Below are 23,904 nucleotides of genomic sequence, written 5' to 3'. Positions count from 1 at the left end.
TTAAATCAAATTAAATAAACTGAAACAAAAGAATAACCTTCCAAAAGAGACAATAATAATAATTTGTAAAAGGAGAAGAGGAAGAGGAAAGAACAGCAACATAACAGCAGTACAGGGTTATTATTGTCATTATTTAGCCAGGGATGATTTATTGTAGAGTGTTATTGCACTGGGCAGGAATGATCTCCTGTATCGGTCCTTGTGACAGCGGAGCTGAAGGAGTCTGTTGGAGAACGTGCTCCGTTGTCCCTGTAGCAGGTGGTGGAGGGGGTGGTCAGGATTATCCAATATGGATAACAGTTTCTTCAATGACCTCCCCTCCAACACCTTTTCGAAGCTGTCCTGTTTGCAGCCAATGATGGAGCCGGCCTTCTTAACAAGTTTGTTAAGTCTGTTGGTGTCACCGGCTTCAAGGCTGCTCCCCCAGCAGACCACGGCGAAGTACAAAGCACTGGCCACAACAGACTGATAGAACATCTCCAAGATCTTGCTGCACACATGGAAGGATCGAAGCTTCCTCAGGAAAAAGAGTCGACTCATCGCCTTCCTGTAGACGGCGTTGATGTTGGTCTTCCAGTTCAGTCTGTTGTCAATGGAGACACCCAGGTACTTGTAGTCCTCGACCATGGCCACCTCCTCTCCCAGAACCCTCAGCGGTAGCAGAGCCGCCGTCTTCCTCCCGAAGTCGACCACCATCTCTCTGGTCTTGGCCACGTTCAGGAGCAGGTGATTTCTGCCCGCCCACACCACAAAGTCCTCCACTACTGCCCTGTACTCCTCCCCCCGTCCATCCCTTATACACCCTACCACTGCAGAGTCATCAGAGAATTTCTGCAGATGGCAGGACTCCGAGTTGTACTAAAAGTCAGTGGTATATAAGGTGAACAGGAAGGGACACAGAACAGTTCTCTGTGGAGCTCCAGCACCACTGACAACAATCAGACAGCACGCTGCCCAGTCGGACAAACTGTGGCCTGCCTGTCAGGTAGTCAGTGATCCAGGAGACGGTGGACGAGTCCAACCCCACCACCGCAGCTTCTCACTCAGCAGCAGTGGTTGGATGGTGTTGAAGGCACTGGAGAAATCAAAGAAAGTTATTCTCACAGAGCCACCCTTTCCATCCAGGTGCGACTGGGCTCGTTGCAGCAGGTAGATGATGGCGTCATCCACTCCCACACGAGGCTGGTATGCAAACTGCAGCGGGTCAAGTGAAGATTTCACCTGCGGCCTGAGGCGGGCCAAGACCAGCCTCTCCAGCACCTTCATCACATGGGATGTGAGGGCGACCGGTCGATAGTCATTAAGGCCAGATGGAGTCGTCTTCTTGGGGACCGGAACCAGGCACGACGTCTTCCACAGCACCGGGACCTTCTGTTGCTTCAGGCTCAGGTTGAAGAGGGGTTGAAGGACCTCAGCCAGCTGGAAAGCACAGGTCTTCAGGACCCTGGGGCTGATGCCATCAGGTCCTGCAGCCTTGCGTTGGTGAAGTCTCCTCAACTGTCTTCGAACCTGGTCAGTCGTCACCGAGAGGGGGGGGGGGGGGGGGGGGTCACGGCGTCAGTTGGGGAAGGGCCCCTTGAAGTGGCCTCACAGTCCATGCCGCTCACTAGGGGAGATAGAGGGGGGAGGGAGGAAGGCAGCGGAGGTGTGGGGGGGTAGAGGAGCCCTTTGAAGTTGGGAGCTTTGTGTCCATGCAGCTCACCAGAGGGGACCGGGGGGAGGGGGGAAGTCAGCTGAGGTGTTTGGGAGGTGAGGTGTAAGGAGGAGACAGATGAGGGCTGTGAGATGAACCTGTTGAAGAAGCAATTCAGCTCGTTTGCCCTCTCCAGGAAGCCGCCTGGTTGACTCCGTCTTCCCTTGAAGCCTGAGATCTCTTTCATGCCGACCCACACCTCCCTCACGTTGTTCTGCTGGAGTTTGGCCTCCAGCTTCCTCCTGTAGGAGTTCTTACACTCCCTGATCTTCACCTTCAGGTTGCGCTGAACTCTCCTGAGTTCCTCCCTGTCCCCAGACTTGAAAGCTGCTTTCTTCTTGTTAAGAAGCTCTTTCATGTCCCTGGTAATCCACGGCTTGTTGTTGGGGAAGCAGCGGACAGTCCGGGATGGAACGGTGGTGTGTTCACAGAACTTGATGTATTCTGTGACACAGTCAGTTAAGTTGTTTATGTCCTCCCCATCCACCTAGGAATAGAATGCTGGCCATACTGGAGACTGTTATCACAGAAATAAACAATTGTTTGTATTTACTAAATCATGAGTCCAATAAGCCCGAGAAGCAGTTGGCAATGTCACTGTTCTCTGCTGGTTCTTCAGTGAGAGCTCTCAGCAGTGGTTCACCTCCATTTTTGTGTGCGGGTGTTTTCTCGATCATTTCAGGATCTCTTATGCTAAATGGTTGTTGTTGTTGTCCATGGGGCAGTGTTTGTAGAGGGGCTCGGGAACTTGGAAGTTTCTGTACTGGAAATCGATGGCTCTGATGTGACCCATGGGTCTGAGGTTATGCCTGTGCTGGGCTGTCGTTGTCCCCCATTAGTGTGAGGTGGTCTTGGAACTGTGTTGTCCCTCAAAAGGGAGACTGAGGTTGCTTGGACCCTTTCTGAATCGTACCTAGTCTTGCTTCTGGTCTCCTAGAACGGTGCTTGTCTTGCTTCTCTGCGGTGCTGGTTCTGCTGTGGTCAGTCCTGATGCTTCCTCCTGGTCCTGCACGGTGGTCAAGCAGACTCTGGGCTGAGGAAGTCCTTCCTCTCAGCGAGATGGCGGTTGTTTGGTCACTGCTCACGGTTCCCTTTGGCGTCGCTCAGGTTGTTGACAGGTGGTCTCTCCTCTTCTGTGTCATCCCTCTCTGCGCCAGCAGGGGTAGAGGTGCGTCTTCTAGATCCTGTGTGTGACTTGAAACTCATTAGACACCCCCCAGGTATTCCCATAGCTGCGTTCTGAGGAAAAAGGAAAAAGGTATCTCTTAGTATGCGTGGACGCTCTGACCGGCTGGCCAGAGGCGTGGCCCACGAAAAAGGAGGATGGCAAATCTGTGATCAAATGTCTAGTAAACCATTACATACCAAGACACGGATTCCCAGAAAAGATCAGGTTGGATAATGGTACCCATTTTAAGAATCAAGACCTGCAAGAAGTGAAGAAGATGTTGGGCCTGAAACACACGTTTGGTACAGTACATCACCCACAATCTCAAGGCAAAGTAGAACGCATGAACCAAAACATGAAAAAAAAATTGGCTAAAATCTGTGCACAGACAAATTTAACCTAGGTTCAGGTGCTCCCACTCGTGTTAATGGCCATTAGAATCTCAGTAAATCAGGGTACAGGTTTCACCCCGTACGAACTGACCACCGGGAGACAGTTCCCTGGACCCAGTGCCGGCCTGAAACTTAGGCCCAACCCGGAAACTCCGCCACGTGAGTATGCAAGTCATTATAACGAAATACGAGCTCTCGTTTCAGATTTTGCGGACCAGGTGCGAGACAAAACAGGGGATCAGAACGCCCACAACCATCACACGGCAGCCTGGGTCCTCCTGAGGGTCATTAAGAGAAAGTGGTCAGAGCCCCTGGACAGGACCGTACCAGGTGGAGGAGAGAACCTCACATGCAGTGAGGCTGAGAGGGAAAGGTGATACCTGGTACCACTGGTACAGTATGCCACTGCAGAGGAACCAGCTTGCACACTCCAGGACGTCCTGAAAGATCAGGAGCAAGAGGCGGCAACAGGCACCGCAGGGTCCCCAAACGCACTCTCAACGGACAGTTGACCGACAGACACCCAGAGCATGGTGATCTGTGTTGACTGTCTACAACCAAGAAGACCAAGAATAAGTGTATAACTATCCTCTTCTCTGTTCTATCTTTCTCAATTCTCCGCATTAGTTTAGCAAAAAAAAAACAAGAACAAGACACAATCCTGTTATCGGCCTGGAAAGGAGGCAAGATGAGGGGGCTGATCCAGCTGACGTCCTCCAGTAGCTGGGGTGATGTCTGAAGAGATCAAAAAGGGGAATTGTGAGATGCATGTAGTGGTAAAATATATTATAACATTGTTTTGTGCTAAAGCCGTATCTCAAGTGTCCTGTATTTGACCCTGATGTGCAAAGAGCAGCATGATACAAAATGTTGCTTTGCAGCTGTGTCCTGAGAAGGGAGGGCGGTCAACTCAAGCTCATAGACGCTTCAAAACAAAGGACTTCTGTTCATGGACTTGGTTCATATCTTATTCAGTACGAAAGTTCCGGATCCACATTTTTTACTTTATGTCAATTAATTATGATTTGCACCGGCCACTGAGGAGGGTCTTGTGTGTGTGTGTGTGCTACCCTCAGCTTCACCTGGGTTCTTATCTCAACCTGCTTTGTAGCTTCTCGTAACTGGCACGGAGAATGTCCTTCACATGTGTATAAAAACTTAGCGTTTTTACTGCTCGGAGACGTCATTACACCGAGCGCTGAAATACGTGCTTGTGTGTTTGACCTCCTGCCTTTAGGCAATAGTTAGAGCCAGATATCTGCGGAGAATTGCTCATGTAATCTTTTTCTCTTCTAATTAAATGTTAACTTTTTGACTTTAATTGATAGCTGCGATTCTTCTCATCAACCAACTCGGGGGGATCGGAGATCCCGACATGACCTAGAACATTAATTTATGAAAATGATATCAATATATCATATGTAGTTACATGTTTGTATGGTTTGTTGATAAAATCATTACAGGATGATGGTCTGTAACAAAGTTTTCCATTCTGTACTGCTATTACTAATGTTATCCTATGATCTAAAACTTGCTTCCGTCATTAAGATGCTGTATGAGATGTACCGTGCACTGTACATCTCATATCCACACTCAACAACTTGCAGCCTATCACTAGGTTTAAGAGAAAATAAACAAGGTCTACAGATTTGGCTCAAATCACATTATTTCCCACTCATTTAAACGTCTCCCTCTGTGCTAACTATTTACATACATTCACCCACTGGACTGTTGACCGTCTCTACGTCCCTATGGGTCGCACCTCTCTCGGAACGACTCCCTTTTGTCTTACCAGACCGGCTCCACAGACAGCGTCCTGTCCTTTGTCTCTTGCCCAAGTCCCATGGGTGTGTGTGCTAATGTGCATGCCAGGTCAGTCCTTTTGACCATCCCTAGTGCCCATCTGTTGCCTCCACCAGCGAACTCTAGAACAATGGTTCCTACAGGTATTTATAACAATGCTTAAAGGTGTGAAAGTCCACACCTCTGGGAGTGGTCTTCTGGTGAGTTCAATGTAACTCGGATTCCGAATGAGCCTTAGCCAATATCAGTCGTTGATTCTGTCACTGAAAAAAAAAGAGCCAACTTGTGTGTTTGTGTGTGTGTGTGTGTGTGTGTGTGTCGTCGCGCTGTTGGTGGTATGAAGGCTCAATACTCCCCTCTACCTGTGGGTGGCGGTATGCAGCATAATTAGGTAGGCAGATTTGCTGAGGTGACAATTTAAAAAATGCTTCTGCGTTTGCGCCGCCTGCGTCGTTGCGTCGACGCACTCGTTTCAATTCATGCTTCTAAAAGTCTTGCGTGTGTTGCAGAGCAAGTCACCGCCAGAACAACAGGTGGAGTGACGTGTTTTTGTTGAAGACGACTTAGAGAGTCACGTCTATTTATTTATTTGTTTATTTATTTATCATAGACTTTATTGCCCCGTGCATTGCCACTGCTGCTTTTCATCGCGGACACATTTGTCCCGTATTTTCCTCCACAACTTTGTGCACCTCTCGACCGGCAAACCGCCGTTTGCGGCGATCTCCCTCCGTGAATCCAACCCGCTTCTACAACCCGCCAATGACGGCTTGTAGAAGCGGTCTACAATATTTACGCATTTCTTCCGACAAAAGTTCTTCAATCTGATCCGTTCTCTCGTAAACATTCTTCGTTTTAATAATGGCGGTATCGGGCTATGAAAGCGGAAATGTGAGACTCCGTTAAGGACGTAGTTAGTGGACCAATCGCAGCCTGGTGCGCTGCCGCAAGCCTAGAAAAATGTCTCGACACTCGCAAGGACACAAGGATGTGTGAAAAGCGACGCAAGGGACACGCAAGGGGGTCTTGCGTCTGCGTCGCTCTGAAAACGCAGAAGCATAAACTAGGCTTAAGAGATACCTGGGCATAAAGCCTGTGTCATCTTGGCATTAGGATGATGTTAAGTTTAATAAAACACAACAAAGAGAACACGCGTTTCCCTGATTTCTTAGAGTATATTATGCTCATGCTGAAACTATGTTTGGGATTGATTTTCATATCATTTCCGGTTGTTGGTGTGCCGTGAGATTTTTTCTGTGTCTCAAGTGTGCCTTGACGCAAAAAAGGTTGAAAAACACTGGTCTAGCCAGCCTTCTTTTGCACACGGCTCTGTTGTCTGTTCTGAATGTTAGATGTAGCCACGCCCCCTGATTTGCATATAATAACGTGAAATGTAAAACGGCATTATGAAATAAGTCTCTGGAAATGAAAAACGGCATTATGAAATAAAAGACTCTGGAAATGAAAAGTGGCATTATGAAATAAAAGTACCTTGAAATGAAAAGTGGGATTAAGAAATAAAAGTACCATGAAAGGAAAAGTGGCATTATGAAATAAAAGTACCATGAAATGAAAAGTGGCATTATGAAATAAAAGTACCATGAAACAATTATATGTATTTAATATTTATGTATTTATTGCCTCATTTATTTATTTCATGATGTATTTGAAATGCATATTTCATGTATTTATTAATTTATTTAATTTTGACTAAAACGGCATTCCATACAAAATTACGTTAGCGGAAGAGTTAGGATAACGGTAGTTGTTAGCTTTTTCTTCTGCAGTGAAAGTCCATATTCTTGATTAATTTACTGTAACACAGACCTGAAAAACTCTTGTTGCAGTTATGTTTATTACTGATGTTAGCTATATTTTGTGTAAGGTATTGTTAACGTTGATAAAAGTAAGTAACGCATTCATGGTTAATGTTGTGCCCTTTCACCAAAACATTGCATTGGAATAGTTTCGAATGTAGTTGTCGATGAGGTGACAGTGAGAGGGCGTTGTCACAGCTCCATGAGGAAAAATGAGGAGGCTCATCACCTTAAGTTTTTTTCTGATTTTCATGTTCTGCTGCAGTTGCAAAAACTTTGCTGTATCCCACAAAGTTCCACTGTGGTTCAGTGTGTTTCTCAGCCTGATGTCAATGAATGTGGGGTGCCAAAATCTAGATGACAACCTTACGCCCTGTGTTGGTCTTCGGGATTCATTGGACCCATCAACGACCTTTGCTCAAATAAAAATGTATAATAAACAATAAACAATTTCTAGATCTACAAAAAAATTGTTTTAATGGATTGTTATCTGTTTTTATGTAGGCATGACAAATAGTGACACTCATTGTCTTTGGGGTCGTTTGGACCTTAGACAATGACATTTAGTTTTGTAACAGAACTATTATATATAAATATAATTTTACTCTGTTTATTAATGTTTTTGTTATTCAGTTTTTGAAGGTTTTAAAGGTTTTTGAAGGTTTTCGGAAAGCTCTCGAGGGAGGCCTCACTCCTTTGTTCTCATCCCGGCCGGAAATGAAGAATCAAAAGAGTCAGCTTGCTTAAATTCAAAAATCAAAAAGTATTTAATAACTAAACATTGTTATAAGCAGGGCTGTAGTGGAGGGTAAAGGCACGTAAACGCCGTTGACGCACCTCTTGAATTTTGGAAATAGCGTTTACGCACCTATAAATAGCGTTTACGCACCTATAAATAGCGTTTACGCACCTATAAATAGCGTTTACACACTTATAAATAGCGTTTACGCACCTATAAGTGGCGTTTACGCACCTCAAAGTTCCCTGCGCCTTGTATTCTTCCGTTGGAATAATCCGAAATAAACTTTGTGTAATTTTAAAACAGCTAAGACTACGTTTCCTATTGTTGAACATATAAACGCCGTAGTCTGAATCATGTTCATCTGCGCTGTATTACGGTCTGTGACCATCCAATCAGTGGCTCGCGGCTGCAGCAGCGACACCAATCAGGATCCAGGAGGTGTGTAAACACACGTTGTGGATCCGACGGGGGGTAGTAGTCGTTGCGGGCGGAACGACCGACGGGCGCTCTGTGTTCGCTGGTCGTGCACGGTAAAAGGACAAGAAAAACGCCTGGTGACGCGTAGATTAGAAAACAAGTCAGTTCTCAATGTGAAAAATAACATGCTGTATAGGCTATTTATGATGACATAGGTACATGAGTGTTCCTTTAACTTATGTTGTCAGTGTGATTGACAGGCTGCTTAACTGGTTAACTCTTAAATTCAACATATTTTTTCAGGCAGTGAGAGGACAGGCAATGATGCAGAGAGCACAGGGAGAGGAGAAATACCAGGTCCAATAGAGAGAGAAGCACAGAGGAGCCATGAACCCCAGAACGCGTGTTCTGCGGTTCATGGCTCCTCTGTGCAAGGCAGGACCTGACGTGGAGGACAAGGAGGCCCTCTGGGCACTACTGTAAAAAGGAGACTCCATATGTAGATAGTTCTTAATCTGCAATTGTGTTGTTGTGTTGTGTTGACATACTTTTCTTTACTGTTTTCTTAAATTTAATAAACTACTAATACATGTATTCATTGTCATTGATTGTATATGACTTTTACTGATAACATAATGCAATATAGCCAGGACAGCCTTACAGAGTCGCAACGCTTTGTGTTCGCGTCGAGGTGTGAAGCTGCAGCTGTAACCTGAGACCTCTCTGTCCTATCTGTCCCTCACATTCCAATGCACTCAATGTAGATAAATTTGGCTTTATGCCTCAATGAGTGAATGTAACAAAGCATACATTGTTTAAGTCTTCATCTTTTAACTAGTACACCTTAATTACAACACATCATTAATGATCACTGTTCATCACACTTCATCATAAGATCTAATACAGTTCATGTGGTCCAATTCTCAAGACATTTGCCTCAGTTGGCTGCCTTACATTAAGATGTTGATTTACTACCTGACAGGAGAAAAAAAACCCTCTCGATAAAATTGGGAAAAATCCATAAAGGACGGCAATTAGCATCCGTCCCCAGGTTTTAACATCACATTGTGACAGAATGTTAATGTGTACAGTGTTTATATGATTTACATGACTACATTCAAATTGCATTCACTTAATCTAACATGTTAATGTAATAACTAATATCTAACATCACAAACTACAATTCAAACACTAAACATTATTACACGTATTATCATTTCCACCACTAGGGGTGCACTTCTGGCTTAAATCCCTAACAGCAGCCAGCCCTGATGCTAAAGTCTTCAACCTCAGAGAACCACCACCACCATTTGGGTTGGCAGAGGTAAAGAGTTGTGATGTTGAAGATGTTTCTCAAGTTAAACACCTGATCATAGTTCGAGGCCAGGCGTGCCTTAAGAAAAGCCACAAATTTTACTATCAGGTTCAAGGCCAGCAAGGTGTGATTTTATAACAGATACTCACACTGACTTCACAGTTGAAAGAATATTTAGGGATGAGGAGATCATCAACTCAATGCGACAGATGCTGGATTATTTTTATCACAACATCTACATGGATGTGTTATTACGTTGAGACAGAATTTTCAAATGTAAATAGTTCCATGTACATCTGATGCATGTTATTCCAACTTAAGTCAGAGTGCATTGTATGTAAATATCCTTTGTCTTATCGAGCAGTGATCACTCTAGTTTTTACAGTCTTACAGTTGCAAGGAACTGCTTCCAACCTTGTTTGTAGCTTTGAGCTGCTATGAAAGTTTTGTATTAGTTTCCTTCATCTCACATAAATGCTATTACCAAATATATAAATAAAAAAAGGCAAGTTTGCAAAATATTCTTGTTCTTTTAATGGTTAAGGTGTAAATACATTTTACTCAGTAAAAACTTTTTACAGAATGCTTCACAACATTGTTTATTAATAACCATGAAAATATACTAAAACCTATGTTCATTGAAAGCATAGAAAATTAATCAAATTTAAAAATATATTACAAAGCACTTGTATTTACAGTATATCTACACATAGTGTCAAACACCAAAAAGTACTGAAGAATTAATCTCACCCAAGAAAGGAAATACTTCAGACAGGTTTGTCCCCTTTGATATCAAGAGGTCCCTGATAGTTTGAGAGTAGGCAACAGATGGCCCACAACTGATTGACTGAACCTACCATAGAAAGAGGAACAAGCCCATCCCAAATGTGGTACTCCTTCACCCTGCGTATCGCCCTCTCCACTAAAATTCTCAAGCGGGCAATAGCCTGGGTCTTCAGTGTGTCCGCTGTGCTGAGCTGATTCGATTTTTTCAGTGGAGGGATGAAGAGGGTTTGCCCCACCTGTGACAGCATCTTCTCAATTTGGAACCCTTTGTCCGCCATTACTCCATCTTCTGGTTGAAGTAACTGCAAGATCTGCGATTGCTGAGTTATTTCTATATCAGAGATGGAGCCTGTGTACAATTTCGAAACAAATGTGATAACCCCACATGGGGCAATGGCAATTAGACCTTTAAAGGTGGTGTGGTTTTCATAGTTAGAAAACGTTCCCCCACTGCCTGACTATAACACTCCACCGGTCACTCCCCCTCATACTGCACATGCCACTTAACTGCAATTCATCACTTTGTCACTTGTCACTTTGTCTCTTGTCTGTTACTTGTTCGTTAGTGCACTTTATGCTTAATATTTTTCTTTTTAACTTTTTAATATTTAATTTTTTTTAACTTTATTCCCTTGTTTTATACTAACCCACAGCCTTATTCTACTAACCCATTGCATTAGCATTTCATTCCACTTTATTTTATTACTTGTGCACTGTTGTCTTGTCTGTCTACTGTCGCGCACTAACCGCCAAGACAAATTCCTTGTATGTTTGACATATTTTGGCTAATAAATGTTTCCTGATTCCTGATTCCTGAAGAGAGAAGATGCTGTTTCACAATGGATCTCGGTGCAGTCTATTATCACTCTCACCTGAGGGCAATAGAGCTTGAACTTGTCGAAGATGGTTGACAAGGTTTTCTCCTGAAGCCCAGCTGCAACACGACAGAGAAACATGAACAGTTCATCAATGAGCGGAAGTTTTTGCTGAGGGCTAGGTGTCTCTTGTGCTGTTTGCTGTGCCTTGGACCAGTACAAAAGCCTTGAAGCAGAAGGGTAAACTGACTCCCAAAACACAGTGAAGACCTCCTTTGAGCTAAACTTAGTGCAGTAACGAAAGTCCTCATCTGTGACACAGAACTTGAAAATCAGAGGCTGCTGCTGCTTAACGGTCAGCTGCTGGATTTCAAGTTCAAGTGACACAACTTGAAACTCCAACTCCTGAATTCTCATCACAGCAGCATCCAGTTTACTTTAAAAGCAAGAAAAAACATACACCCTTTAAGTCATCTACTAGTTTTTTCTTTGTATTCATTATTGGATGTTATTTGTTAGTCAGCGTGACAGTAATTCTTGGCTCTTCTAAAATAAAGAGACTACAACTACCAAGATTACCAGGAGAAGGATGGTAGGTGTAGGGGCCATTATGTGTTGTTGTTGGCAAAGAATATTTTGTTTGTTAGACTGTATTTATATTGACACTTTGGAGACTAGGTGGTGGTGATTAGGTGCACCTGGGTGTACATAAGGGACGTAGGTGACAGGTAGCGAGGGTACAGGTAGGGGAGCACCAGACAGAGTTCTCACCAGACCACGAAGACAGACCACCATCAATAGGAGCACGTTCAACCGGTATGTTCATCTGTTTATACAATTGCCTGCAATAAATTACAAACCTCAACTACAATTATCGCTGGAAAATCTTTTGTGTGTCTGCGTCGAAACATCACTCCCACCTGTGCCTGATGGCAAAGAACAACAAGAAGCCAGCTAAAGGGGCAGCAAACCTAAGATTGCCAATACAAAAGTGAGAACTGCGCTCTATGAGTGAAAATTGAGCCGGTGAAGGTATTGGAACTGGATAAGGATTGCCAGGGCAGACGCGGCCAGCCCAATCCACGGAAGATTGACGCCACCTGTGCGAGCTGATGGAAGGAGATTGGAGACTCCAAACAACAAGGAGCCACGGAGGAGGTACGTGCAACACTAAGCTTTATTGGAAAAGCTGTAGGACCAGAAACCGCAACACTGAATCTCGTTGACTCTCAATACAATATAAGCTGCTCGACGCATTCTGCCTTCAGTGCGGTTTACTGGATCACAAACAAATATGTCCATAGTCAAGTCTGACGTTCGGTCACAAAATGGCAACGTTGCATTGGATTCTGAAAAAGGAAAAAGGGTTACTAGACACACTGATAAAGGTTTGGAAATGTTCATTGAAAACTGTCAGAAAGCAAGAAACTTGAAATGTAAGCAAGCTAAGAAGTCAATGGAGTTTCAGAAAGAGCTCATGAAATCAAAAGGGAATGCAAATGAAGTGCAATCTAACTTGGTTACATTAATCAACCTCTGTAATGATGCTAAAAGAAGTCATGAGTCATTGGTGAAGTTACCATTGCCTGAAAATGAACTTTGTGATGGAAGATTTTGCACAGACAATCGTTAAGTAAGAAACAAAGGCTCTGAGTCAAGTATGTCTTTTCTCCGTTTATTTCCTTGCAAGGGAAAAAGGGTCACAACAGCTACGTGGTCAGTAGACTGTCAAGAACCTCCTTTTTTTTCCCCCAACACATCGAGGCAGTTCTTATACATAAGTTTAGATATCGGTGGCGTCAACAGAAACCTTTGACCATCTTGTTGAGTATCTACAGCCAGGGTACTGGGAACATCTTATCCATGTGAGACACGTCAGCTCTTTGACCGTGTCCTTGCTCTCCCAACATGCTAAAACAAAGGTGGTCATAGACATAACAAACACTTTGTTCAATCTCTACAGCTATGACGCTGGAAACATCTAATCCAAGCGGGAGACATCAGTTCTTATGTCAGGGCCTTTGTGACCTAAGCACTTGCAACTAATAAACTGGTTATACAAATGAAGCATTTAAAAGGGTCACATATAATTTTCCCATTACAACTTGAAAAGCAAAATCACTGGTTTCAACAAAAAATGACAATTTTTGATGGTTTTATACAGGATGTAAATGTGTGGTTTTCAGAGGTTGGATGGCATGCAACGCATACCATTGATGAAAATATAATCACAGATGACATTGGACCAGATGACAGTATTTCTAATGTGTCAAAACCCAAATCAAGCCACAAATCAAGTTCTTCATCACGTGCATCTTCAACATCCTCTGCTCGCATTAAAGCTCATGCAGAAAAGGCTGCTCTCATGGAACGGGTCGCCGCTCTGCAGAAAATGCATGACCTGGAGGCTCAGGAAGAACAACTGAAAAGGAAGAAAGAACAACTGGAACTAGAGACTGAACTGGCAGCAACCAATGCAAAAATCAATGTACTTGAATCAAGAAATAGCTCAAGAGTGTCAGACGGGATGAACTCTTATTTGGAAAAAGGAACTGTTCAATGGAAAAGGTCAGTCAAAGAGAATCCACATGCAAACATCTATTTTCCCGATCAAGTGCAACAAAGACTGAATGTGCGGACGGGAACAGAATCATCTTCCCAGCAACAGGTTGTTCAGCCAAAGGAAAGCGCTAATGGACCATCTGTTAGAGCTCAGGATATGACTCCTCTAACACAACCTGGATATAATGATCATAATCAAGGTGATATCTATCACATCATTCAGAAGTGACATAACCACTCTTCTAGCTCAACACAATCTCTCTTCTACTTTACCACCAAGAGATATTCCTGTTTACGATGGTGATCCCTTGCAATATGGAGTTTTCATCAGGGCATTCGAGAGAGGAGTGGAAAGAAAGACTGAATGACTACAGTGACTGCCTGCATTTCCTAGAGCAATATACCAGAGGGTATCCAAAGGATTTAGTCCACAGCTGTCAACATTTGTCTTCGGCTGAGGGCTATAAAAGAGCAAAAGAGCTGCTTAAAGAACATTTTGGTAGCGAACATGAGATTGCTACAGCATACATGGACAAAGCATTTGCCTGGCCAGCGATCAAGCCAGAGGACGTGAAAGCATTGCAAGCGTTTACATTATTCCCGAGAGGTTGTTGCAATGCAATGGAACAACTCACCTATATGGAGGAGTTGAACGTTGCTTCCAGTATGAAGACCATTCTTCTGAAACTGCCTTACAAGCTCAGAGACAAGTGGAGGAATAGGGCATGTCAGCTCCCGGAACAACATGGATGTCGAGCTAGTTTCTCTGACTTGGTAGACTTCATGGAGAGACAAGTGAAGATATTGTCGGATCCACTCTTTGGGAACATCCAGGATGCTTAGACAACTACATCCGTCAAAACCTATGTCACAGCAAGAGATGGGCCGAGACCAAGAGGAAGCAGTTTTGCAACTACTGCAACACCTGTGGAAATGCCAATACAAGAAAAAATGACAAGTGGAATGAAAAATGTATCCGTCACCAACCCTCAAAATTCCTGTTGGTTCTGTGAGAGAGATGGTCACACATTGGTGCGGTGTCCACAAATTAGGAAAAAGATGCACAGGGAAAAAATTGACTTCTTAAGGAAAAGGGGAGTCTGTTTTGGCTGTTTGATAGTAGGACACATGAGCAAAGACTGCAATAGTCGTTTGACTTGTGACATCTGCAACAAAAATCACCCTGAAATACTTCACATTGAACAAAGAGACATAGGAAGGAAAACAGAATTGGTTGGAAAATCAATTGGGAGCAATGCTGTTCTCTCACCTCATACATGTGGGCATATTGGGGCCGGTGAAATAGCCTGTCTCTTCTCTATTGTGCCAGTACAAGTGAAGACCCCCAAGGGAGACACTGTGTTGCAGACGTATGCGTTTTTGGACCATGGAAGCTCAGCCACCTTCTGCACAGAATGTAACAGGACAAAAGACTAGTATTCTTTTACGTACAATGAACCAAGTGAAACCTGTGACTAGTCATCATATCCCAGGTTTAGAGATATCAAGTCTGGACAAAACTGATTTCATACAACTGCCCAATGTATTTACACATAAGATCATGCCTGTTTCCAAGCTCAACATTCCTAGACAAGAAGACCTGATGCAATGGCCTTACTTGAAGGACGCCAAGATTCATGAAATAGATTCTGGCATTGACCTGCTCATAGGCACAAATGCTTCTAAGGCATTGGAACCTTGGGAGGTGGTCAATAGCCAAGCCAATGGACCATACGCTGTGAGGACCCTATTGGGGTGGGTCATATATGGTCCTTTGAGAGGAGACAACAGCAGGGATGAGAATGGCTGCCCTGCTGCTGCGGTCAACCGACTGTCCATCGTGAACTTAGAGGAGCTACTGGTTAAACAATACAATCACGACTACAATGAAGAAAGCAGCAAGGAAACAGAGGAAATGTCCAGAGAAGAAATAAAATTCCTGGATATCGTGAATCACTCATCAAAAATTACAGATGGTCACTATTGCATAGACTTACCTTTCAAGCAAGAAAATCCCCGCATGCCAAGCAACCGTTGCATAGCAGAGCAACGCATCCAAAGCCTGAAACGCAAGTTTGTTAAAAAGGAGATGTTTCGCGAAGAATATACAACTTTTCTCAAAGAAATGGTTAACAACGGCTATGCGGAAAGGATACCAGAGGATCAACTGAATCGTACTGATGGGAAACTCTGGTACATCCCACATCACGGGGTGTATCACCCGAGGAATGGAACCCTGAGAGTGGTCTTCGACTGCGGCGCTGGCTTCAAGGGAACATCGCTCAATGAACAATTGCTACAGGGTCCAGATCTTACCAACTCACTTATAGGAGTACTCCTCAGATTCAGACAAGAGCCTGTTGCCCTGATGGCTGACATCAAAGCAATGTTTCACCAGGTCAAAGTGTCAGACAACCATATCGACTACTTGCGATTCCTATGGTGGCCTGATGGTGACGTGCAGCAGGATCTCGTCGAATATCGGATGAAAGTACACCTCTTTGGAGCAGTGTCATCGCCGAGTTGTGCAAATTTTGCACTAAGAAAGACCGCTGAAGATAACCAAACTCACTTTCCAGCAGAGGTTATAGACACCGTAAAAAACAACTTTTACGTAGATGATTGTTTGAAATCCATGTCCACAGAACAGGGCGCTGTTCTTATGGTAAGAGACCTGACCACTCTCTGCCAGAAGGGAGGATTCATACTGTCTAAGTGGATCAGCAACAGCCGTAAGGTATTGGCATCCATTCCACAAGAAAACCGAACCAAGGAAATAAAAGAGTTGGACTTGGACAAGGACAACCTGCCGATGGAAAGCGCACTAGGATTGCACTGGTGCGTTGAGACAGACGTGTTCACGTTCAGAATGACTGCACCCTCATGAGCATACACCAGACGCGGCATCCTGTCCGTGGTTGGCTCTGTATACGACCCTTTGGGATTCCTGGTGCCATTTGTTCTGCCAGCCAAACAGATTATGCAGGAACTCTGTAGAAAACAGAGATATAATGCAGAAAACAGAAAACAGTTGATATAATGCTTCGGAGAGAATTACAGCTTCAGCTGAACAAATCCACCTTCTGGACGGATAGCACAACAGTGCTGAAATACATCACCAACGAAACAAAACGTTTCCGAACCTTCGTAGCAAATAGAATCTCCTTCGTAAGGGACGCTACCGACGTGTCACAATGGAGATATGTCAGCACAAAGGAAAATCCGGCAGATGAAGCCTCTAGAGGACTAACGGCAAACCGCTTCTTAAGCTGCAGGAGATGGATCAAAGGACCAGAGTTTCTCTATCAACCAGAAAAAGAATGGCAGAAACCTTTTTTGGAAACCACAATCTCTGTCAATGATCCAGAAGTCAAGCAAGACATCACAAGTAACCTTATTGTGAAAGGTCCATTGAACCCCACCAGCTCTTTGATGAGTTATTTCTCTTCTTGGAAAAGTCTAGTGACAGCTGTAGCGTGGCTACTTAAAGTAAAAACAACTCTCTTACTGCTGACTAGAAAAAGAAAGGAGATCCAGACCGCTGTGAGTATCTTTAAAGACGAGGTCAGCCAACTAAAGGAAATGCACGCCTTTAAAGCAACACTCCAAAGACCTGATGCATGCAGAACATGCTGTTATCTCTTTCAGTCAAAGGCAAAGCTTTGAAGAGGAACTATCCACACTAGGGGCTGGTAAAAATGGTGTTAAAAGAAGCAGTCATCTGTACAAGCTGGACCCGGTGTTGGACGATGGACTTCTGAGAGTCGGTGGTCGCCTGAGTAGACCAGCGATGCCTGAAGAGGCCAAGCACCCAGTGATTCTCTCGAAAGACCTGCACGTATCCACACTATTGCTACGACATATCCACGAACAAATTGGCCATAGGGAAGAAATCATATGCTGTCCCGACTCCGTAAAAAGTACTGGATTATCAAAGCTAACTCTGCAGCAAGAAGGATCATAACAAACTGTGTTGTGTGCAAACGACTGCGGGGAAGAGTTGGAGAACAGAAAATGGCAGACTTACCTCTGGAAAGGATTCTACCAGACAAGCCTCCATTTACAGATGTAGGACTAGACTACTTCGGCCCTATAGCGATCAAAAGAGGACGAAGTCTTGTTAAAAGATATGGCGTAATCTTCACCTGCATGGCAAGCAGGGCAGTGCATCTCGAAGTTGCATATACTCTTGACACAGACTCCTGCATCCATACACTACCAAGATTTATTTGTCGGCGAGGTCAAGTACGGTCTTTAAGATCAGACAACGCAACGAACTTTGTTGGAGCTGAAAGAGAATTGAGAGAAGCACCCAATGCCTTGAATCAGGACGAAATCCAGACGGCTATGCTTCAGAAGGGAATTAAATGGCACTTTAACCCCCCAGCAGGATCTCATCACGGCGGTGTATGGGAGCGTTTGATCCGCATGGTCCGAAACGTGCTGCGCTCTGTTCTGGATGATGAAGGATTGCAAACTTTAATTTGTGAAGTTGAAGCAATTCTAAATGATCGACCCATTACCAAGCTCTCAGAGGACCCAATGGACCTGGAAGCACTCACCCCAAACCACCTTCTCCTGTTGAAAACCAAGCCGATACTACCGCCTGGACTTCGTAAGAGAGGACTTGTATCTAAGGCGCAGATGGAGACAAGTACAATACATGGCAGATCTCTTCTGGAAAAGGTGGACACAGGAGTACTTACCATTAATACAAGAACGGCCGCGGTGGTCAAAGGTAAAAAGGAACTTTGCCCCAGGTGACATAGTTGTGGTGGTCGACTCCACTGCACCACGAGGCTCCTGGTTACTGGGTAGAATACTGGAGGCGAAAGCAGATGCACAAGGCCTTGTGCGTACCGTCCGATTTCAGACAAAAAACAACATTGCCAACACATTACTTTATTATTTTTTGGTAATTGTTATAAAAGACAATTAGGGGCCGGTGTGTAGGGGCCATTATGTGTTGTTGTTGGCAAAGTATATTTTGTTTGTTAGACTGTATTTATATTGACACTTTGGACACTAGGTGGTGGTGATTAGGTGCACATGGGTGTACATAAGGGACGTAGGTGACGGGAAGCGAGGGACAGGTAGGGGAGCACCAGACAGTTCTCACCAGACCACGAAGACAGACCACCATCAATAGGAGCACGTTCAACCGGTATGTTCATCTGTTTATACAATTGCCTGCAATAAATTACAAACCTCAACTACAATCATCGCTGGAAAATCTTTTGTGTGTCTGCGTCGAAACATCACTCCCACCTGTGCCTGATGGCAAAGAACAACAAGAAGCCAGCTAAAGGGGCAGCAAACCTAAGATTGCCATTACAGGAGGCATAGTCATGATCTTCTGCTACTCCACACGCAGGCAGTGCTTCCTCTGTGATGTCTCCTGGGACAGGCAGCTCCTGAGGTTCATCTAGGACTGCAGCCCTAAAATGCTTCCTTGTTCTCTGGTAAACTGACTGTCAAGCTTGTGAGGCTCTTCCTGTGAGATGTGAAATAGATACACATAAATGTCATTATGGATATTTAGCAATCATTTCTCAGGTCTCAAAACATGTATAATACTACCACAAATGCAATAATAACAAATGGCAACAGGGTGATTTATTATACTTTTTTATATGGACTAATAAGCTGTATAAAATTCATATAAGCACAATTGTAAACAATGCAATGAATTATGATTTATTGTTATTTATATGTACTGCCAGGCTTTATAGTGTCCTACCTTTACCCCAGTCATTCCAGGGGAATCTAGATGGCGTTGCTCCTTTTTTAATCCGGGTTCGTCCACTGGCTGATGTACATAGTGTGGTGGAAATTGTGGATTTAGGCCTTGTGAGAAATCAAAAGTATCAGAGACTCGCTTATGATTAAGTATTTTACTAATTAGGATATAGGAAAAATCATCATCATGAGGCTCCCCGTCATCTGCTGTTGGGAGGAGTGTAGCTGGGTTAAGGACATTGCATCGTTTGACAATTACGTTAGGCAGTTCTAACAACGTTGTATGATACCTGAGCCATCTCTGAGCAGAGAGGTGAGAAGTCTTCTGGGCATGTAAGATATGGGAGACAGCATGGGGAACCATAAGTGTGACATCACAGTAGCCCACAATGTCGCGTGATGCTAAAATGGCTTTCTCAGCTGCTGCCACTGCTCGCAAACAGAGAGGATAAGGAGGATAAGTTTTGAGGAGAAGTAGGCAACCGGCCTAAGTTTCCCTCCATGAGGCTGACACAAAACTGATGTCATATAGCAGTCCTTCTGGTCTATAAACTGGGTGTACGGCAAGTCAGGTCTCGGTAGGCCCAAAGTCGGAGCCTGTGATAAGGAAGTCTTTAAGTCCTGAAAAGCCTTTTCAGCTTCAGTAGTCCAAGTCAGTTTGTCATGCGCGCTGAGGCCTTTACCGTGGACCATGAACGAGAGAGGTGCCTCTCTTTCTGAATAAATAGGGATCCACTGTCTACAGTATGAAGTCATCCCCAGGAAACTCATCATTTGTTTTTTTGTAATTGGTTTTGGTACCGATTGAATTGCCCCAATACGTTTGGGAGAGAGGGATTTGCCCTCAGCTGTGATCACATGTCCCAGATAAATCACTTGTTCTAGAGCGAATTGAAGTTTTCGCAGACTAGCCTTATGTCCGTTCTCTGCCAAATGTTTAAGTAGCACTACCGTGTCAATTTTACAAGCCTCTTTTGATAGGCTGCAAATCATCATATCATCCACATAATTTAGAAGGGCCGACCCTGCAGGGAGGTGTAAATTTTGTAGATTCTCGCTAAGCGCTCTGTGGAATACCCCTGGGCTTTCGTGGTAACCCATTGGACATCTGGTCCACGTGTAGCCGCGGCCATTAAAAGAAAACCCAAACCAGCTTTGACTATCTGGGTGAACTGGAACAGAAAAGAATGCATTGGCCAGGTCAATAACAGAAAAATGCGTGGAGCCTGGTGGGACCAGTGACAAAATTGTATGTGGATTTGCCACTTCTGGTGCTCGCTGATAGGTGGCTGCATTTACTGCTTGCAAATCCTGCACAAATCTCCATTCTGTGGGCTGACCTTTATCGCGAATCTTTTTTACCGGAAAAATAGGTGTACGGACAGGTGAATCTTCACATGGTACAATAATACCTGATTTTAAAAGGGATTCAAACACTGGTTTTATACCCACAATAGCTTCTTGTTTGAGTGGGTATTGTTTAAGGCACGGCCTGTAATTTGACTTAGGACACACAACCAATGACGCCGCACCTTTTATGAGACCCACATCGTACTTGTGTGCGGCCCACAGTGAAGGCGGTACTTGTGACAGCTCTGGAATTTCGTCTGCTGCTGCTATCGGATACAATTCTGCGTATTGTGTGTGTTCCTCGACGAGCTCTACCGTTCTGTGTACACTTACTCGTGTGCTCAATGTAGTGCGACCTACATTACCACTAGCGCTATACTCTTCATGAGGATCCTCTGCACCCGGTCTGAAATCTGTTAGGCCGAGACACTGCTGCAACCATGGACCAAGATCCTGCCATTCCCAGTGAGATGGTTTAGCCAATGAAATGTGTGGAGTAGAACCAAAGAACACTTTTTCCTGGGAGGGAGAGAGAGATACAGACACCGCAGCAGCCTCCTCTGACCAATACACATGCTTCAAACACAATCTCTCTTTCTCCAACTTTTGGTCATGCCACACATCCTCGTACCTTCTGTGTGGCCCTATGCTTACGTGGGATGTACAATGTAATGACTGTTCGTGCATGCAATCTTCTGCTGCAGTACTGTGTGTTTTTACAATTTTAACAAGGTCATGAGTAATTGGTGTTTCCTGGTCTAACATTAGTTTCCATTCATATACGTAAAGGAGGGGTTTTGGACTACAGTTAAACATCTGAATTAATGGGAGCTCAGCTTTTTTCAACACCTTGATGCCATCTGATGTTGAGCTTAACGCAATGCCAAAGTAACACATCAGATCTCTCCCCATCAGATTCACCGGGCAATTTTGTGACACCAGAAAAGAATGTTTCGTCATCTGGTCATCAAGCTCACATCTTAAAGGAACAGAGCAACTCTCTGAAACGGGAACACCGCTTGATCCCACTGTAAGACGTGTTCTGCCACTCCTTTTTGGAGGCTGGGGCAGGGCATCTATTCTTAAAACTGAGTTTGTAGCTCCCGAGTCAACTAAAAATGTTACTGGATGGCTAGAAATCATCAATGTTAATTGGGGAAATTTCTTATATCCTGGGTTACTAACATACATGGCAAAATTTAAGATGTGTGTGGTTGTGCCAGCGCTAACTGTTTTGTTCTGTATACGAGTGTGTGTAGGGTGCATTACTTTCTCCTCTGTGGTGGGGTGATCCGTCTCTGGGGTCCGCCCCTCCCACTGTCCCTCTCAGTCAGACGCGTGGTGTGATGGCCTCATGCTTTTGTCCTCCGGACACTCTGCCTGCCAATGTCCTTGTTTTCCGCAGTTGTGACAAATATTTGGATCATACCTTCTGTAACTTCGGTCTGATCTGCCTCTGCCACGAGCCCTTCCGTAGCCTCTTCCTCTTCCACGTTGGCCTTGGGCAAATTTGTGGGTTGGCTCTGCAAGCGTGTTGAACATGGCAAACTGAGCTTCTTCCAGTCTTTTTTGTCTGCCCTCTTTCTTTTGTTCATCTTTTCTGTGTAATTCACCTTCAGCGTGTTCAGCGTGCTGAAGGATGTCTGCAAGAGCACATGTTTTCCAGGTCACACATGATCTTTTCACCATCTGTATAAGCTCAGGTCTCATTCTGCTCATAAAATGTTCTTTCAGATGGACTTCATATGGCATCAGGGGCTGTGCCCCCATCGGATCAGGTCGGTTGAGACCGCTGTGAGTGTCAAAGGCTGTTGTCAGGCGTGCCAGGAAGGAGCTGCATGTTTCTTGTGGCCCTTGTATCATAGAAGTGATGGTGGAAAGGTTCAGTCTCAGAGGAAATTGTTCTTTTACCAACACAACGAGAGCATCAACAGCGTTTCTAAAGGCCGCGTTTGTGTCATTCTCATAATCCGGATCTTTCAGGCGAGCAGTCATTCTTGTGGTGGTGAACACACCTTGGACTCTGTGATAGTCATGTTTCAGAAGTCTGCACATCAGACGCCGCAGCTCTGACATGGTCGGCCGGTATTCTCTGACAAATTGCTTCAGATCGGTCTCCCACTTAGCAAGATTATCCTTAGGATTGCAAACGTGGCTCATTGCTTCGGCCACGTCGGTGTCGGACCAGGGTCTGAACACCAACATTGTCCCTTGTGCACCCGCCACTTCTACCATTGGAAAAGAAGCTTCAGAATCAAACAATGCCTCCTGTTTTCCTCTTAGCAAGGCCTGCCTTTGTTGAGCCTGCGAGCGGGTCATAGCAGGTGAAAAGGTCGTCTGGCTGGCGTGGGAGGTTGAATCTGGCCTCTCTCCTGGCGGGCTGTTGTCAAGCCGAGGAAGGTTCGCTTGTGCTGCATCCTGCTGAGGAAGCTGGGGGCTCACGTAGGCTGGAGGAGCAGTGAGGGGAGGGGGGGAGTCCAGATCCGTGTCCACCGATCTCTTCAGGATCTCAGAAAAACAAGGATAAAGTGTTTTAGGATTACAGGGGGTACATATTTCAGCACCTTTTGTAGATTCTTTGTTTTTTAATGAATTAAAGGCTTTCAACCTCTTTCTCTCCCTTCTCTCCGACTCATACTTCCACATCTTGAAGGCTTCCCAGTCTGCCTTAAATACCACATTCTTCTTCTGCTTTCTTCTCGACAGGCCTGCATGCTGAGCTGCATCGTTCTTCTCCTTTTCCCTCAGTTGCAATTCCAACTGTTCCAATTGATTTTCACTCAAACTCCCCTTTGAAGGAAACCCCAATTCAACCCACCTTTGTATTTGATTCAAACTGCCAGGATAACGCTCTGACATAAATTTACACAATGGTGGCAGGATATTAGTCTCATGGTTTTCACCTGCCTCCCCTTTACTCTGAACACTACCCATTTTAGTTATCTGTATCTGTATACCCGGAGTGTGCGCGCCTATAAAGGTGCATACAAACAAAGAAATACCACATGCATAACTAAGGCAAGTCAGTTGACCGTTGCTTTCTCTGGTCACTCAGTCTACTGCACTGATCCAAAGTCGCGCCTGTGAACTTCAGACACAGGATGTTGCAACTTTGTGACGAATACCACAGGTGACCCAGACACGTCTGTCTACAACACACTCGTTGTGAGATAGGCCTAAAACCCTTTTGTCATGACTCTGTCTGCCTTTAAAATAATTTTGATCTCTCACCGCGTGTTCTTCGTTTCTTTTCTTGAACTGGATGGATCGGCAATCCAGGTCTCGTCGGGACGGCAGCTTCTCAC

The 23,904-nt window shown here is 44.5% G+C and overlaps 1 protein-coding gene across 1 annotated transcript; it reads right to left on the bottom strand.

The window, feature by feature from the left end:
* Window positions 1-12,609: 12,609 nt before the first annotated feature.
* Window positions 12,610-23,656, bottom strand: LOC120812464 (uncharacterized). Its single transcript, XM_078097358.1, has 11 exons — window positions 19,251-23,656; window positions 18,217-19,004; window positions 18,073-18,143; window positions 17,823-17,965; window positions 17,538-17,600; window positions 16,654-16,812; window positions 16,317-16,501; window positions 15,508-15,572; window positions 14,781-14,916; window positions 14,146-14,435; window positions 12,610-13,370 (listed from the first exon to the last, which is right to left on the bottom strand). The coding sequence occupies exons 5-9, from the start codon at window positions 17,568-17,570 to the stop codon at window positions 14,906-14,908; spliced, it is 453 nt and encodes a 150-aa protein (XP_077953484.1). The 5' UTR covers window positions 17,571-17,600; window positions 17,823-17,965; window positions 18,073-18,143; window positions 18,217-19,004; window positions 19,251-23,656; the 3' UTR covers window positions 12,610-13,370; window positions 14,146-14,435; window positions 14,781-14,905.
* Between the last annotated feature and the right edge of the window lie 248 nt (window positions 23,657-23,904).

The sequence above is a fragment of the Gasterosteus aculeatus genome, chromosome Y (assembly GCF_964276395.1).
Source record: "Gasterosteus aculeatus chromosome Y, fGasAcu3.hap1.1, whole genome shotgun sequence".
Lineage (NCBI taxonomy): Eukaryota > Metazoa > Chordata > Actinopteri > Perciformes > Gasterosteidae > Gasterosteus > Gasterosteus aculeatus.
The sequence above is the reverse complement of the archived record's forward strand: the minus strand, read 5'-3'. Positions and strand labels throughout refer to the sequence as shown.

Bases quoted from the DNA above. Each gene is read 5' to 3' on its own strand.
- LOC120812464 (XM_078097358.1), bottom strand. From the start codon at position 17,570: ATGGAGGCTTGTCTGGTAGAATCCTTTCCAGAG. The intron at 16,502-16,653 runs GTTCGGAAACGT...TGTTTTCTACAG, and splicing joins AGATTCTATTTGCTACGAAG to AGTTCCTGCATAATCTGTTT. The intron at 15,573-16,316 runs GTTGTCCTTGTC...CTTGCGTTTCAG, and splicing joins AGTGCGCTTTCCATCGGCAG to GCTTTGGATGCGTTGCTCTG.